The sequence below is a fragment of the Hypanus sabinus genome, chromosome 7 (assembly GCF_030144855.1).
Source record: "Hypanus sabinus isolate sHypSab1 chromosome 7, sHypSab1.hap1, whole genome shotgun sequence".
In the NCBI taxonomy this organism is placed as follows: domain Eukaryota; kingdom Metazoa; phylum Chordata; class Chondrichthyes; order Myliobatiformes; family Dasyatidae; genus Hypanus; species Hypanus sabinus.
This window is the reverse complement of record NC_082712.1, coordinates 117,409,332-117,427,321: the sequence shown is the minus strand read 5'-3', so window position 1 is coordinate 117,427,321 and position 17,990 is coordinate 117,409,332. Positions and strand designations below refer to the sequence as shown.

The 17,990-nt window shown below is 40.4% G+C and overlaps 1 protein-coding gene across 3 annotated transcripts in view; it reads right to left on the bottom strand.

Annotated features, from left to right (window-relative positions):
• phf21aa (PHD finger protein 21Aa) overlaps positions 1-17,990 on the bottom strand; it is a 408,208-nt gene that overhangs the window by 39,889 nt on the left and 350,329 nt on the right. For all 3 annotated transcript variants that reach the window (XM_059975460.1, XM_059975461.1, XM_059975463.1), the window contains 3 exons: positions 8,178-8,229; positions 4,309-4,388; positions 2,883-2,943 (listed from right to left, as the gene is read on the bottom strand). In XM_059975460.1, coding sequence (XP_059831443.1) covers positions 2,883-2,943; positions 4,309-4,388; positions 8,178-8,229 — 193 coding nt within the window. The remainder of the gene's footprint in view (positions 1-2,882; positions 2,944-4,308; positions 4,389-8,177; positions 8,230-17,990) is intronic.

The window sequence follows — 17,990 nt, the reverse complement described above, 5'->3', positions numbered from 1 at the left end:
CTGTAAGGGACTGAGATCTGATCTGAACACTCATTCAGGACCTTGAGGTCACAATATTTGGTCCCAATGCTTTGCTGTGTCTGAGTTTCCCCAGAGCTCTTCTCACCTGCTAAGTAGTGAAGACCAACCCATGATGACTGGGAAGTTGGTGGAAGGTGGCGGCTGGGGGAGGTGAAGATTGGGGCAATAGCATTTGGTATGTAGAGTAAAGGATATCACTGAAAAATGATATTCTTGTGTTCCTGCAGAATGAGTTACCACTTTATTATATTGCTTTGTACAATATGTCACCATTTATTTGCTTAGTAGTCTGGAAAGAAAGAAAATTAAAAATTGCAGATATTGGAAATCTGAAATAAGACCTGGAAATGCTGGAAAGGCAGAATCTGCAGAAAGAGAAAAAGAGTTAATGTTTTAGGTCAAAAATCCTTTGTCAAAAATGGGCAAGAAAGAAATCAAATTTCTGAGAAGATGGGGAGTGACGAATTGAACAAAGGAACATCTCCAATATGGGGAAGCATGCTTTGCCAAGGTGTTCCCATGTACAGTATCTGCCGTCCCCTGTGCAGCCTTCTTTATATCAGTGAGACCCAATGCAGATTGGGGATAGCTTTGACAAGCGGCTTCACTCTGTCTGTCATAAAAGATAAAACTATTGTAATTTGACCCCATTCGCATTCTGACATATTTGTCCACACCCTCCTCTATTGCCACGATGAGGCCAAACTTAGATGGGAGGAGCAACACCTCATATTCCATCTGGGTGGCCTCCAGCCTAATGGGATGAACATCAATTTGTCTAATTTACAGTAATTTTCACTCCTTCCCCCTCTCTTTCGTTCATTCCGCATTCTGGTAACCCTCTCACCCCTTCTCTTCTCACACCTGTCCATCGCCTCCCCTTGGTTCTTCTCCTTCCCTTTCTTCCATGGTCCATTGTCCTCTATCAGATTTATTCAGCCCTACACCTCTTCCACCTATCCCCACTTAGCTTTACTTCACCCTGTCTCCTACCTACCCACCTTCCCCTTAACCTAGTTTCATCTATCAGATGCCATATTGTACACCTTCTCCTCCTCTCACCTTCATATTCAAACCCCTTCCTCTCCCTCCTGATGAAAGGTATCAGTCCAAACCTCGACTGTTTATTCCCCTTCATAGATGCTGCCTGACTTGCTGAGTTCCTCCAGCATTTTGTGTGGGTTGCAAGTATCAAGATCATCTAGTCAATGGAATGATTGGGGGAATTAAAAATAAAGAATGAAAACCATGAGTTGAGATCTGTTATAAAGGGAGAGTACATGAGGCTAACGGATATACTGAGCAGGTCTGGCTATGTTAATGAAGAGAGAAAAACTGAGCCAGTATCACTTACAGCCAAAACAGCCAATTCTGATGCAGATAGAGAAAGTTATACCTGAATGAATGGAATGGAAGTGGAATGGAGAATTAAAGAGGCAGACAAAAGTGAACACTGAATCACCACTGAAGAATGAATACAGATGCTCTACAATGCAGATACCTGATCTACATTTGATCTCTACAATGTAGAGATCACATTGTAAAAACTGGATCTAGTATGCTGGATTGGAGGAAGTGCAATTAAATGGCAGTTTCACTTGTTAGCCTATATTATAGGAAGTGAAGATAATGCCCATAATTACATGAAAAAAGTACCAGAAGATGAGTGTTTGGTGGGACAGAAGAGCAGACCAGAGGGTTGCAAAGATAATAGTCCCTTTGAAATGCTTAAGGTGGATGAGAAAATGTTTGGCAGTGAAATCTAGCTGAAGCTGGCAGAAATTGTTGAAAACAGGCTAGTGAAATGAAAGACTGGGACCAAAGAAATTCTATCTTTCCACTGTCAAGGAGAGAAGACAGTGAGCAATGATACAAGAATCTGTCAATTACAGTAAAAGGGTAGTCAGTGTTATTCTTGAGGATCACACAAAAATTGCTGGAGGATCTCAGCAAGTCAGGTACAATCCATGGAGGGAAATGAACAGTTGATGTTTTGGAACAGACCTTTCATCTGCACTGATGAAGTCTTGATGAAGCACCTTGACCTGAAATGTTGACTGTACATTTCCCTCCACAGATGCTGCCTGCCTGTTCCACCAGGAATTTATGTGTGTTGTTCAAGATTTCCAGCACCTGCAAAATTTTAGTGTGTCTGTAAATCTGGATTTTTGTTTTTCAATTGTATCAAATGTAAATGTTTTTTGAAATGTTAAACATTGCTCAGTAATGACAAACATACGCAAAGATCTCAGCAGTGCAATTCTTGGAAATCAGACAAGTCAGTGTGTGATATGGAGAAAATATTTGAAGACACTGCTAGTAGTGTGATACAGAGATATTATCTGAGCACAAGGCTTGAAAACACTAGATTACCGCAGCACAATGGAGTGGTTACAAGCCTTATGCCCAGTAAACAAATGTTTTGATGTAGGAGTTGGAAATGTATTCTCACCAAAAGGGAAAAGTTCTGAAGACTTGTGGCTTGTAGAGAAACATTTCTAAATTGGGTATTAGCTGTTATCCAAGACTGTCCATATGGATTTCTTCTTTTTGGACAAGTGCCTGCTCTTTACAATGGTGCTCAAATTTTTGATTTCTTTAAAAATCAAGTCATTTTAATAGTAAAAACTTAATACCTTTAAATATGAATTGATATGAACAGGTAAGCTAAAGGGAATGTATACTTATTGAACAAAATTCCTTTAGACAAATGAAAAAACTATTTTGTTACATTACATAAGCTTTCAAAACCAAGGCTTTACTTCTCAAGACTAGCTGTGCCATCACTATTACTTATAGTAAATGACAAGTAAAAGTGAACAATAGAACTTCCAAATATTCACTTGTTTACACAAAGTTACCTCTTCTCCGTGTCCCAGGCTGCACAGGACTGTTCAAGTAAGTTACTGCAGATTTTTTGCGCTGCATTACAAAGAAAAAAACAGTGCAACTCTCAGAAACAAAGAATAAAACAATTCGTCCATTGGTTTGCATACTCTTCCCACTAACCCTGATCCCTCTGATTCTATCATTACAAATTCAAAAGGCATTTCATATTGCTACCGAGAAATCCAAATGTTAGTTCCCAAAAGTATTACAAAAAGAACTGAGAACTATAATTTATATAGCTATTACAGATATACTGTATAAAGCTTATTAAAACACCATATTACAGCATTCTAAAACATATTAAGTGAGATATAATTACATTTATTAACAGTATATTTAAAATATGCATTAATTCATGTTAACTATTTGGAAGTATTAAAATTAAGAGATTTACATGTTTAATGGATGGCAATAAATCTAGGACATCATACAGAAATCATCCTTGATATTTATTCCCATTTAATACTTTGAGTATTAAACAGGTTAGAACTTTTTTTTTATTATTCTCTCCATTCTATATGAGAAAATCTCATTTTAAAAAATTCTTAATAAGCAGAATTAATGATAGCCTGAGTGGAAGGCAGGTTAAAAATTAACTAGCCCACAAAATTAGATTGCAGAGTAGTTGATCTCTTCTCCTACTGATTATGGAAGTATTAAAGTGGCTTCCTGAAAAGAAGCTTATACCAAATTAATCAATTCTCAAAACAGCTGAAAATAATTTAGAAAATTACTGAAAGGCATGGGAATAGTGCAGACTGGAAAGATTTAAATATTCCTATCAAAATGTTTCCTAAATTGATATTGAAATTGTATAAAATATTACCTTGTTTGACTGGGTTTAGGAATTATGGGTATTTTGTGCTCTTAATAACATAATTTATTGTGCAATTTCAATCTAAGTACTGAGATGTTGGGAACTGGAATTTCCACTCCATGATTTGCTTAATTATTTATCTTAGTTCAATGTGAGGTTGGCAATGTTCATCAATAAGGACTATTTAACAATATTAATTATATGAGAAGGCATCTTTAATGACTGAAGTACAGTCATAGCATCATTCTGCATGGAAACAGGTTCTTCTGCCCAACTCATCCATGCTGACTGTATTTCCCAATGAGCTAATCCCATCTGCCTGCATTTGGTCTGAAGCCCTTTAAACATCTCCTATTCCTGTAGGTATCGAGATGTCTTTTAAGTTTTGTTAATGTGCCCACCTCAAACACTATTTCTGGAAGCTCATTCCAAATACGCGCAAGCCTGTACATGAGGAAAAAACCCTCATGTTCCTTTTAAAACTCTTGTTTCTGTTCTTAAACCTATACCCTCTTGTTTTTAGCACCCACTCCCTTGCAAAATCTATGTGTTGAATGAAGTTTAGGATATTAAATTAGTACCTCTGGTTCAAAGATCGCTCCACTATACACTGGATTTGCAGTTGTTCGTCGTTTCCTTTCTTGTCTTTTGCTTTGGATTTCTGTGTAAAATCAAAGATAGTAGTTACAGGAAAACAAAACACTTCCAGTACACTTGCAAGTTAAAAAAATATATAAATACACACACACACACACACACATATATATATATGAAAACAAGTACAAATATAATGAACTATCAAATTCTTAAATCGTCTCTTGATTTTTCATCAAGTGTAAACAAATCAGTGTAATCTATTTTACTTTTCCTCAGTATTCATTCTTAAGTTTCCTAAGCAACAAGACCAGAGCAATCTATTTTCCTTTTCCTCATATGGTGCCCTAGTGGACCTTCCCTGCTGCACCAGCTCCTCAGCCACTCATTCATGTTCCCTAGCTTCCTACTTGTACCCTCACTAACGCATGACATTGGAGTAATCAGCAGATTATTTGACATACTGCTTTTTAGCCTTCTGCAGGACCTCATCCTTTTTCTCCCCCCATGTCATTGATACTATAGGGGACGGGTTCTCAACATTTTTTATGCCATGGACCCTTACCATCAACCGAGGGATCCATGGATGCTAGGTTGAGAATCCCTGCTGTAGCATAATGTAATGGATGACAGATGACAAATATTGTTCATAATAGTAACTGTTCCACATAATTCACAAACACAATATTGAGTTGTGTTCACTTTAAGAAACAGTTTCTGACTTAATGGCATTAGTGTAAGGCGAATGTTCTTGGTTTGGTTGGAATGGAAGTAAAGGGCAAAGTCTTTGGTTAAGCACGTAAAACGACTCTTGCATGCTTTATTCACAAAATCATACATTGGTGACCCCAGCGCTTTTGGACAATTCCAGATTTGCTCAGCAACATGTCAACCAATGCAGTCACTTTGAATCTGCTCAAGTTTTGGGAGCAGCACACTACTGTGTGGTTTGTAGCTCATGTTGCGAGAAATCATTGCAGACAATACCAAATTTTTATTATATTGTAGCACTGCTAAGTAGTTTCACTGTAACTACAGTGGTGGGTCCACTAGAAGACCCGCCTGCACATGGTAAATATGTCACTCTGAAAACTCAACTATTATAGTCTTTGGGACTGTGAGTCTGAGCAGGCCAAACAGCTGTTCTTGCCTGGCCAGGGTGACATTAGGTCTTCAGAACTAACGGACCATATGCTCTCTCTCCTGGGCAATCACCATCCTTATTTTATTTTTAAAGAACTCTTAATGCAACAAATAACTGATCAAGTTTGCATAGCCCTCACTAATATACAGTGAAGGACTATAGGGAGCTTGTTAAATGGCTGATAGTCTACACTCAACCTCAGGCAGAGGTGAATCATACCTTCTTTTCCTGTCTCAATAAGCCTTGTCAGCAGACACATGCCAGCAGTTCTATACCAGACACCAGGTCAATGTTTTTGCCACGGACGCTTTGGCATGAATGCCAAAAAAGTCCCAACCACCACACAGATTTGACAACTTTTCAAGTGCTTAAGCCAATATGGGCTGATTATTAATCCTACTAAATGCCAGTTTGGATCATCTACTATTGACTTTCTTGCCCACTGCATCACCACAGAAGGTACAAGCTGCTCTTATGAACTTTTCACTGCCATGCACCACCAATGCACTGCAAGAGTTTTAATGTGTGGTGAATTACTATCACTGCTTCATTCCGCGAGCTGATGAACTTATGCTGCCCTGTATAGTAGCCTTAAAGACAGTGCCACTAATGGCATGCTTGAGTGATCAGTACACATAACCAGAGCATTTGACCATACCAAATGAGCTCTTTTGAATGTGACCCTAATGGGGCACCCACTCCCCAACAAACCTGTAGTCATCACTATCGATGTCTGAGACTATGCTGTGAGTGCTGTGCACAGTTAGTTGGAGCTGTGTTGCAGCCACTCGCCTCCTTCATCTGGCAGCTCAATGCAACCCCCTCCCCCCCCACCCCCCCACCAGACAGAAAATACAGCAGTGAGTTTCTTGGCCTCTATCTGGCCATCTGCCATTTTCATTTTCTACTGGAGGGTTGGCATTTCACAATGTTTGTTGATCACAAATCGCTTGTGTACACGATGGCCAAAGCATCAGACCCCATGTCTACATGGCTGCAACTCCACCTGGTCTACGTTTCGGAATTCATAACTGGCATACAGAACAACAAGGGGAAAATAATGCTATGGCTGATTGCCTCTTACAGCCTGCCGATGCCATACATATCGGGTTTGACCACGTGTCGGTAGCTTGGTCAGCTGCCACGCCGGAAGAGGTTCAGGCTTACAGGACAGCAGTTACAGTCTGCTGTTGGCTAACGTCAATGTTCAGGCACACAGGTGTTTCTCTCATGTGTGACGTCTCAACCGGGCACATCAATGTATACAATCTTTAATAAAAATATGAGTCTGTGTGTATGTCTCTGTGTGTGTTTATTCTATAAAGAAAATAAGCATAAATATTATGACTATACAAAATTACTTAAAGGTATTTTCAATTACTCAAGATGTTACTTAAGGATACTTCTGAATAAGATACATTAAATAGTATGGTTACAAGTTGTAAAAAAACACATTCAGTTGTAATTAACCTGCAGATGACTAAAATCTGTTCATTAAAATGAATTCCACACCCTCACCTAAAAGTTGCATTTTAAAACTGATTCTGCAGTGGAAGCTTATGAAAAATAGGGATTAAAAGATTCCACTTCAAAACTTGCTCAATTTTGAATCTACCTTTAGCTGTTTGCACCCAGGATGACAACTGTATTTCAGTTATCTGTCTAATTTAACAGATATAACTAATCAAAAATCAACTAATCTTGTAAACTATGCTGAGCTTATTTTATATTGAACATTGTGCCTTTTGAAAGCCACTGTCTTCTTGTATTACTGAGTTCATAGACTCATACAGCATGGAATCAGCACTTTTAGTTCCACTGAGTCTACACAAACCACCAAGTACCCATCCACATTAATCCTGCACTGCTCACATTTTATTCTCCCAATTCCCCTCAAATTCTACTACTCACCCACACTATAGGGGCAATTTACCACTGGCCATAAACCTACCAACCTGCATGTCTTTGGAACTTAGGAGAATCTAGAGGAAAACTACTTTGACCACATGAACAGGTTGAAAACATTGTGCTGCAATTGACTGATTGTTGGAAGTTTCCTGCCAAACTACTGCTAAAAATGAGCTCAATTTGGCCAATGATTTCATTTCCTTTAAACCAATTTTCACTTTTTTCACCATCAGTTCAAAACAGTTATTTGATATAATGGATACCTTTTAGCATTTTACCCAAGTAGCAAATGGCATTGCCCTTATCGAAGATCTAACTTCTTCCAGGCTAAGTATTTAACAACTAGAAGTAATCTCTCCCACAGTCCTCCACATAGTTTTCAGCTCTCTTAAACCTTTCCTAATCTAGATGTGCTGAATCCAACTATAGCAACCTAACTTCATTACATTCCTTGCTATTTTGACATACACCTGTGAGCCCAAAAATGAGCATTGACTCTGGAAAGACCTAGTTTACAACAGTAAGGATTCTAACTTGTAGTGATTTAACCCATTAAGTGGCTGTGGAGGTATTTACTTTAAATAAACTTCCTGTCTCCATATCAGTGTTTCTTTTTTCCATATTGAAGTCATTCATCCTATAATTTAAAAAAAAGACATGATCCACTACAACCTATTCTCAAATGAAAGGAACTGAATATTAATTGAAAAAAATTATTGCTGTTACTGGAAAGGATCAGGAAAATGGCACATGCAAAAGATCTTGCAAATATGAAAGAGAAAAGCAGCAAAAAGGCATTCTTACCTTCAAGGTGATCATGTGTAACCAACCCCAGAGAAACCATGAATGCAACTTTCTGTACAAAATGAAAAACATAATCATGCCCATTTAAACTATACAATTGCTCAATGTCTTATTATATCTCAATTTTAACTATTTCCTGCAGGCTATGCAGATGGAGAAAGAAACCGGAAAATTTTGAACTATTGAGAGAAAGCCAGCAAAAACGTTCATGTGCTTTGAATGTTTAATCCAATTTTAACAAATAATTTAGCTCACAATAAAGATCAGCACACATTTTAGTTAAGCTCAAAGTTTATGTTTTCTTTTATTATAGTGGATTTCGGTTAATTTGGCTATCTCTTGATTGGGGCAGCCACTTAATTTGGGGCAGAAGACTGTTGCTGAACAGTTTCTAATGGGAGTCAGACACATGCATTTGCCATCCTTATCATGCTTAGAGCAAACAGTTTTTAAATAGCGTCAGGGGTATGTGATTGTGTTAAAAAGAAGTGATATTTGTCGCAGATCGCTGGCGAAAAATAAGCAGCAAGACAATTCAAAACTTTTGCTCACTGTGGTTTCAAGCATTTAGGCTTGGAGATGCCATGCATTAGGTTGGAAGTGAAAATTAAATGATTTCACTACTTCAACAAGTTAGAAACTATGAAGAATTTGAAGGTATCGACAATCATTTTGAATATGGCAATGAAAATGAAGATTTATAGGGTGCAATCACTGTAAGCTTCATATGAAGGCAGTCCATATCATATCTACTCTAAGGTGTCTGTGCTGATTTTGTTAACTTACAGTCAAAAGAATGTGTATACTGTATGAATTCCTCCATCAATAACTATTAGGAACTAATATAGTTTTATAGTACTATAGTAGTATGGGTAGTGTTCTAATTTGTGCTGTATTTCATTTAGACATAATTTGTTACATAGTTAAATGATAGCTTGTCTTTTTTTTAATAGCTTTTTAACTATTTGCATGGAACATCAGCTAATTGGGGAAGCTGCTTAATTGGGCAAAAATGTACTAGTCCCAATGTGTCTCAAGTAAACGAAATCCATTGTATATTCAAAATACTAAAAGCAATTCTACTTGCACAGCTTCAATAAATAAATCATAATAGATTTTAGTATCCAATCAAATCCCATACTAACAGTGTCGTCAGTTTTCTCAACTTGACACTATACATTCCACTTGAAGAGAACTACCTCATTATGATGGTTTGCCATTTTACTTACCAATTCTAGAAAATGGAAAGGCATAACAGGATATTTTAAAGATCGCCCACAATCAGAAGCTTCAACTGTTTTTGATAACCCAATAACTTGGAAAATTACTTTAAATACCTTATGAAAATAACTAATTTAGTTGTTGATTTATTATATCATAAGACCATAAGACATAAAAGTAGAATGACATCACTTGACCCATCAAGTCTGTTTCGTCATTCCATCATGGCTGATTTATTATCCCTCAAAATCCCATTCTCCTGCCTTTACCCTGTAACTTTTGACACCCTGACAAACCAAGAATCTTTGATTTAAATATACTCAATGACATCCTCCATAGCTGTCCATGGCAATGAATTCCATAAATTCACCACCTTCTGTCCAAAGAAATACCTCATTTCTGTTTTAAAGGGATGACTTTCTATTCTGAGGCTGTGCTCTATGGTCCTAAACACACCCACTACAGGAAACATCCTCTCCACACCCAGTCTATGTAAGCATTTCAATATTCGATATGCCTCAATGAGATCCTCCCTCATTCTTTAAAACTCCAGCGAGTTCAGGTATGTCAACCCTTTCATTCCCCAAATCATTGTCTTGAACTTCTCCTGGTCCTTCAACAATGCCAACACATCTTTTCTTTGATAAGGGGCCCAAAACTGCTTACAATACTCAAAGTGTGGTCTGACCAATGCATTATGTAGCGGTTACTTGAAAAACAAACTAAATCTGCAGAGAATCCAGTGAGGGAATTAACACTGTATGATGTGCTTCCAAATAACTGAGGTCCAAGTCAAAAAAAAGTATATTTGATCCTTTACTATGAAACCAGCAAAGATGAATGATCTAATATAGTGATATTAGCAAAACTAGAGGAATCAGTGAAATAAGCAAAGATCGTAAGCAAGCAAAGTTAGTGATAACAACCCTAGTGGTCAACAAAATATATTCATCCCCTGGCTCAACCCCTCTCGAACTAAACTAAATGAGGTTAAAGTGTGAATATATAACTATACACATATTTTGCTTCTACCACGCCCAAACCATGTGACAAATTTGCATAACAAAATGCAATATAGGCAGGCAGAAAATAGATACATGTTTCTATATTTGGGACCCTATAATACTTACAACTATGTACTACAAAATTAGGAGACAAGAAGTCTTCACGGATAAACAAATGACCCCATACCTCTTCACCTCAAAAGGTCCAAAATAGTCCAATCCTGCACGTGGAAAGAGGTTCAGCTGGAGATACCTTGTACAGAGACAGATCTGCCATCTACTGGCATTCTGGAGTTGTCAACAAACAACATATGGAAACAGGATTCTTCTTATAGCTCCATTAGCGCTGGGAATCCTGTATTTTGGTGCAATTTGGACAACATGTGAGTATAGTCACCATGCCCCACCTCTTGATCTACAGGCCTCAGAAGGATATCTGAGATATAGAGATCCTTTGCCAGTATAACAGGATGTTTAGACTCTTCAGGCATAGCTACTCTACTAAGCAGTCTACCAATTCTCAAGCCAATATCTTCAAGTACTGGATTAAGCTTGAAAACATGCGTGTTCCTTTTCATACTTTCTCCCCTGTGCAAACTTGAGAATTCATCTGGAAATCTCTTTCTCTGGCAAAACCAAATGATCTCCATTTCAGCCTTTCTGAGCTCCTCTACTGAGGACAACCTCGGCCAATCTAACCTTTGGCCCGTTCAGCCTCTCTCTCCTGGTTGTTCTTCATCCAAATAAGACTAAGCAAGAGCCATGTTCAATTGCTTCCTCGTCCAACTAAGAATCAAGAGCAGGTTCTTAAATTTAAGAATCCAGGACCATCTTCGTCAAATGGGTCAAAGACGAAAAGTGATGGATTGTACATGTTACTGCATCCACCTCCTCTTCAATCTGCACAGTATTCACTGCAACACTTCCCTTAACTTGCAGATCATCTGGCAGTAGTTCTCCAGAACAATCAGGATTCACAGGCCATTTCCTTTCAGGCTCAAGAAGATATTGAGGCCCTGTTTCCCATGGTTCATTTTTCAGGAATGCTTTCACCTTGAATCTGCTAGAGGCCACATCTGCTGGGTTGCTTTACGTTCTTACATACCTCCTGTGAGTCCTTAAGAATTTCTGAAACCTGGGGGACTTCCGGTGAGGCACGAGGCAAGATGGCAGCACAGCACTCAGCGCTAACATATAACCCTCCTTTTTCAAGTTCTTTAGGGCTCATAGACAGACGGTCTTATTACAAGGTTGAGTTGGAAAAGATCTTACTAAAGACATGGCCTCAAAAAAAGATTCAAACTCAACCAGGAAACAAGATACCAGCAGATGACACCAAGCTAGCGATTCATCTGAGGAAATAGCTATGCTAATTAAGCAAACAATGGCAATGGAGATGGAATCGCTTCAAGAAATGGTTGCCCACATGCTAAAGGAGTCACTGGAAAAGGCTCTCGACCCCATACAGAAGCATATGGCAGAGAATGGTAACATTCTCCGGTCGTTGGAGCAAGCAGACATTCATGCTAAAAAATTTAGCACAGTCTTCAACAAAATAGACAACATTCAGGTTTGCATACGCAGGAATGAGAAAGTTACAAATTCCTGTCTCGTGGAGGTGACTAAGATATGGAAAAAGCTAAACGACTTGAAGGACAGATCCAGGAGAAACAATGTAGTTGGTCAACCTACTGACAGGCGCTGAGGGCGATGATCCAAGAGGTTACCTCCAGAAGATGCTCCCTAATTGGATTCCAGCGCTCAAGAACTCCCACAGCACTCCATTAGAGACTGATAGAGCACATAGGATCTTTTCCAACAACATTTCAAGACCGCGGACCATGATTTTTAGGCTTCTACGGTACACTGACCGGCAGGCTATCCTGGAGGGTGCAAGGAAAGCCAAACCTACTCTGCCTGATGGCATCCAGCTGCAGTTCTTCACCGACTACAGCCTCGGCACAATGCAGGAATGGCAGGGATACAAGGAGATCCGCGCTAAGCTTCGACAGAAGGGGATCAACATATTTCTTTTATACCTGGCGATTTTGAAAGTGAATATCAAGGGCATGAAGATGTTGTTTAACTCGGAAAAGGAAGTGAAAGAAGCTCTGAAATTATCGGTGCTGGGAGATATGGAAGAAGACCATGGGCAAAGTCCACACGCCCTTCAGGAGGAGATGGAACTACATTAAGAGCTTGGACTAGCCTGCATGCGCAATCTAACAGGCACGGGCAAGTTAACGTTATAGATATGAAGTTCTCTGGTAAGTTATTCGTTGCACTTTTGTACTTAGTTAATTAAGGGGCCAATTTGTTTCTCTGTATTGCAGGTCAGAGTTTTAAGGTGATATTCAATATACCCAATTGTCATACTTCATCAAGAATGAAGCTGAAAAACAGCAGTTTGTTCTGAATAACTTTAGAATGTTATGTCTCCAGTAGACTTATTTACGTTCCTGGGCACCAGATAAGATAGCACTAGAGCCATCGCTAAGTGATGATCTGTTAAAGCGACAGTTTCTCGCTAGAGAGCTGTTGGGGTCTTGATAATGTGTTAAACTATATTTGAGAAGGAAATGGTTTTAATTATATAGGTTAATGGGTTTGTCCAGGTTTTTTTTCTTGACTGTTTGATATGATTGTCTATGAGAACTGCTTTACCTTTCTAATTTGTTGTTACTAGAGGGGGGCGGTTAATGTCAGTGTTTCCACCCTAGAAGAACAATGGAAGGTTTTGGAGAATGATCACAAAAGGAGACACACCATAACAAAAGAAAACGAGCTCAAAACAAAACAAGCAGAATTAAATGACTTATTAAGAATCAGGGCAGAATATATGATCCATATAACCAAACATAAGTATTATGCAGAAGGCAGCAGACCGAGCCGTCTTTTGGCACTAATGCTCAAACAACAGGAGGCTAAAAGGTCTGTACCAGCAATTAGATGTGCTAAACGTGGAGTAGTATCTTCAACAGAGGAAATAAACGAGACATTCAAGAATTACTTTAAAGAATTGTATACAAGTGGCTCAGTTCCTTCTGAGAATGACTTCACCAATTTTTTTAGTGGATTAGACCTCCCTGCATTGTCATTAGAGGACACCAAAACTCTAGACTCTCCTATTACACTGGTGGAGCTAATTAAAGCAGTCAAAACTACAAATAGAGGCCGTACGCCAGGTACAGATGGCATACTAGAACTTCAACTAGAAAGGGGAGGAGGGAAGAGAAGAGAGCGATAGTTTTAGGGGATTCTATAGTCAGGGGGGCAGATAGGAGATTTTGTGGGGCAGATCGGGAGTCTCGGATGGTATGTTGCCTCCCTGGTGCCAGGGTCCGGGACATCTCAGATCGGGTGCAGGCTATTCTTGAGAACGAGGGCATGAACCCAGATGTAGTGGTCCATGTAGGGACCAATGATGTAGGTAAGGTGAGTGAGGGGGTCCTGCTTAGAGAGTTCAGGGAGTTAGGAGTGAAGCTGAAAGGCAGGACCTCCAGGGTGACAATCTCGGGATTGCTACCTGTGCCACGTGCGAGTGAGGCGAAGAATAGAATGATTATGCACACTAATACGAGGCTGAGAGCATGGTGCAGGAAGGAAGGGTTCAGGTTTTTGGATAATTGGTCTTTGTTCCAGGGACATTGGGATCTGTTTCGAAGGGACGGTCTACATCTGAACTGGAGGGGTACTAACATTCTTGCAGGAGTGTTTGCCAGTGCTGCTCGGGGGGGTTTAGTTGTGCAGGGGGCAGGGATCCAGATCCAGAGGGTTGGTCAGAAGGAGCATGGGGTTAACTGTGTAGAAGGTTTGGGTGATCTTGAGAAGGTCATCAAAATTCAGGGTGCAATTAGCCCGATGGAAGTTCAAGGAGCTGGGTTAGGTACAGTAGACAGTGTTTTAAGCAAAGAGAGGAGGAATGGGCTCAGAATTCTATACTTGAATGCGCGTAGTGTCAGAAATAAGACAGATGAGCTTGAAGCTCAGATGAAAATGGGGAACTACGATATTGTTGGGATAACGGAGACATGGCTGCAAGGGGATCAGGCCTGGGAATTGAGTGTACCAGGGTATATGTGCTATCGTAGAGACAGAAATATGGGAAGAGGGGGTGGGGTGGCCCTGTTGGTGAGGAATGAGATTCAGTCCTTAGTAAGAGGTGACTTGGGAACAGGGGAAGTAGAGTCTGTGTGGATTGAGCTGAGGAACAGTAAGGGTAAAAAGACCCTAATGGGTGTTGTGTACAGGCCCCCAAACAGTAGCGTGGATATTGGGTACAAGTTGATTAGGGAGTTAACATTGGCATGTGCTAAAGTTAATGCAGTCGTTATGGGAGATTTCAACATGCAGGTGAACTGGGAGAATCAGGTAGGTGCTGGACCCCAAGATAGGGAGTTTGTGGAGTGTCTAAGGGATGTATTTTTGGAACAGCTTGTGCTTGAGCCAACCAGGAACGAGGCTATTTTGGACTTGGTGATGTGTAATGAACAGGAATTGATAAGTGATCTTGAAGTAAAGGAGCCATTAGGAAGTAGAGATCATAACATGATAAGTTTTTATCTACAATTTGAGAGGGATAAGGGCAGATCAGAGGTGTCAGTGTTGCAATTAAATAAAGGAGACTACGGAGCCATGAGGGAAGAGCTGGCCAAAGTTAAATAGGCGGATGCCCTGGCAGGAAAGACAGTGGATCAGCAGTGGCAGATATTCTTGGGGATAATACAAAAGATGCAAAAGCAGTTCATTCCAATGAGAAGGAAGGATTCAAAGAGGGGGAAGGGGCCACAGTGGTTGACAAAGGAAGTCAGAGATTGTATAGCATTAAAGAAAAAGAAGTATGACAGGGCTAAGATGAGTGGGAATACAGATGATTGGGAAAGTTTTAAGGAACAGCAGATCTTAACTAAAAAAGCAATACGGAGAGAAAAAATCAGGTATGAGAGTCTAGCCAGGAACATAAAAGGGGATAGCAAAAGCTTTTTTAGCTATGTGAAGAGAAAGAAGATAGTTAAGAACAATGTTGGCCCCTTGAAGAATGAATTGGGAGAAATTGTTATGGGAAACAGGGAAATGGCAACAGAATTTAATGCGTACTTTAGATCTGTCTTCACCAGGGAGGACACAAGCAATCTCCCAGATGTATGGATGGGCCAGGGTCATAAGGTATCAGAGGAATTGAGACAGATTGACATTAGGAAAGAAACTGTGATGAGTAGACTGGTAGGACTGAAGGCTAATAAATCCCCGGGTCCAGATGGTCTGCATCCGAGGGTTCTAAAAGAGGTGGCTCAGGAAATTGCGGATGCATTGGTAATCATTTTCCAATGTTCCTTAGATTCAGGATCAGTTCCTGAAGATTGGAGAGTGGCTAATGTTATCCCACTTTTCAAGAAGGGAGGGAAGGAGAAAACGGAGAACTATCGCCCTGTTAGCCTAACGTCAGTTGTGGGGAAGATGCTTGAGTCCATTATTAAGGACGAAATAGTGGCACATCTTGATGGCAGAAATAAGATTAGGCCGAGCCAGCATGGATTTACCAAGGGCAAATCATGCTTGACTAATCTGTTGGAGTTTTTTGAGGGTGTAACAAGGATGTTAGACGAGGGTAAGCCAGTGGATGTTGTGTACCTAGATTTTCAGAAGGCATTTGATAAGGTGTCACATAGGAGATTGGTGAGTAAAATCAGAGCTCATGGCATTGGGGGCAGGGTTTCAACATGGATAGAAAACTGGTTGGCAGATAGAAAGCAAAGGGTAGCAGTGAATGGGTGTTTCTTGGACTGGCTGGAGGAGAATAGTGGGGTACCACAGGGCTCTGTATTGGGACCACAGCTCTTTAGGATTTATGTCAATGATTTAGATGAGGGCATTGAAAACTATATCAGCAAGTTTGCTGACGATACTAAACTGGGTGGCAGTGTGACATGCGAAGAGGACGTTAGGAGAATACAGGGAGACTTGGATAGGCTGGGTGAGTGGGCAGATACTTGGCAGATGTCATTCAATGTGAATAAATGTGAAGTTATCCACTTTGGAAGCAGGAACAAGAGGGCAGAGTATTGTCTGAACGGTGTAGAGTTAGGAATGCAAAGAGACCTAGGAGTCCTAGTTCACCAGACAATGAAGGTGAATGAGCAAGTGCAACAGGCAGTGAAGAGGGCAAATGGAATGTTGGCCTTTGTTACAAGGGGAATTGAATACAAGAGCAAGGATGTCCTTTTGCATTTGTACAGGGCCCTGGTGAGACCACACCTGGAATATTGTGTACAGTTTTGGTCTCCAGGTTTAAGGAAGGACATTCTGGCAATTGAGGAAGTGCAGCGTAGATTCACTAGGTTGATTCCTGGGATGGCAGGGCTGACTTACGCAGTGAGATTGGAGAGATTGGGCTTGTACACGCTGGAATTGAGGAGATTGAGAGGGGATCTGATTGAAACGTTTCAGATAATTAAAGGATTTGATAGGATTGAGGCAGGAAATATGTTCCAGATGTTGGGAGAGTCCAGTACCAGAGGGCATGGATTGAGAATAAAAGGTCAGTTATTTAAAACAGAGTTGAGGAAGAGCTTCTTCTCCCAGAGAGTTGTGGAGGTGTGGAATGCACTGCCTCGGAAGACGGTGGAGGCTAATTCTCTGGATGCTTTCAAGAAGGAGCTAGATAGATATCTGATGGATAGGGGAATCAAGGGATATGGGGACAAGGCAGGGACTGGGTATTGATAGTGAATGATCAGCCATGATCTCAGAATGGCGGTGCAGACTCGAGGGGCCGAATGGTCTACTTCTGCACCTATTGTCTATTGTCTATACCTGTGGAACTTTACCTAGCTTTCCATAGAGATCTAAACACAGCCCTGATCACAGTTATACCTAAGCCCCCTTGGAGTGTGCCAATTGCCATCCAATCTCCTTGATAAATGCTGACCTCAAGATATTTTCCAAAGTCTTAGCCAGTAGTTGGGAAAATAATTAACCCAGATCAAACGGGCTTTATCAAGGGGCGTCTTGCATCTGATAATATTTGCCGGCTCTTACACATACTAAGTGCAACATATAAAATCCCACCTGCCTGTGGCTTGCTGTTTCTTGATGCTGAAAAAGCATTTGATCGCCTTGAATGGCCATATCTTTGGAGAGTTCTTAAAGAATTTAAGTTCGGCGATAAATTTATCAATATGATTCAAACATTGTATTGTGGCGGCTCATTTCCTAGCGTATGCGAACCGACTCACAATTAGATAGCCTACGGGGGTTTGCGAGCACAGAGCTTTGGAGCCTCTTCGCCATGGGGGGCCGGTTGACAGAGGCTTAAAAGTGAGGCTGAAGTTTTCGAATAAAGTTTTTTCCTTCGACTGCAGTTACCGACTCCGTGTCGTAATTTTAGCGCTGCGTGTAGCACACCGCTACAATTGGTGACCCCGACGGTCCAAACGATTTTTGGACCAGAAATGACCGACGCCGCCTCTGTTCATGCGGTTTCGTTGAAACTGCCGGGTTTCTGGACACAGCGCCCGGACCTATGGTTCCAGCAAGCCAAAGCCCAATTCCACGTTCGCCGGATCACCTCAGAAGACACCCGCTACTA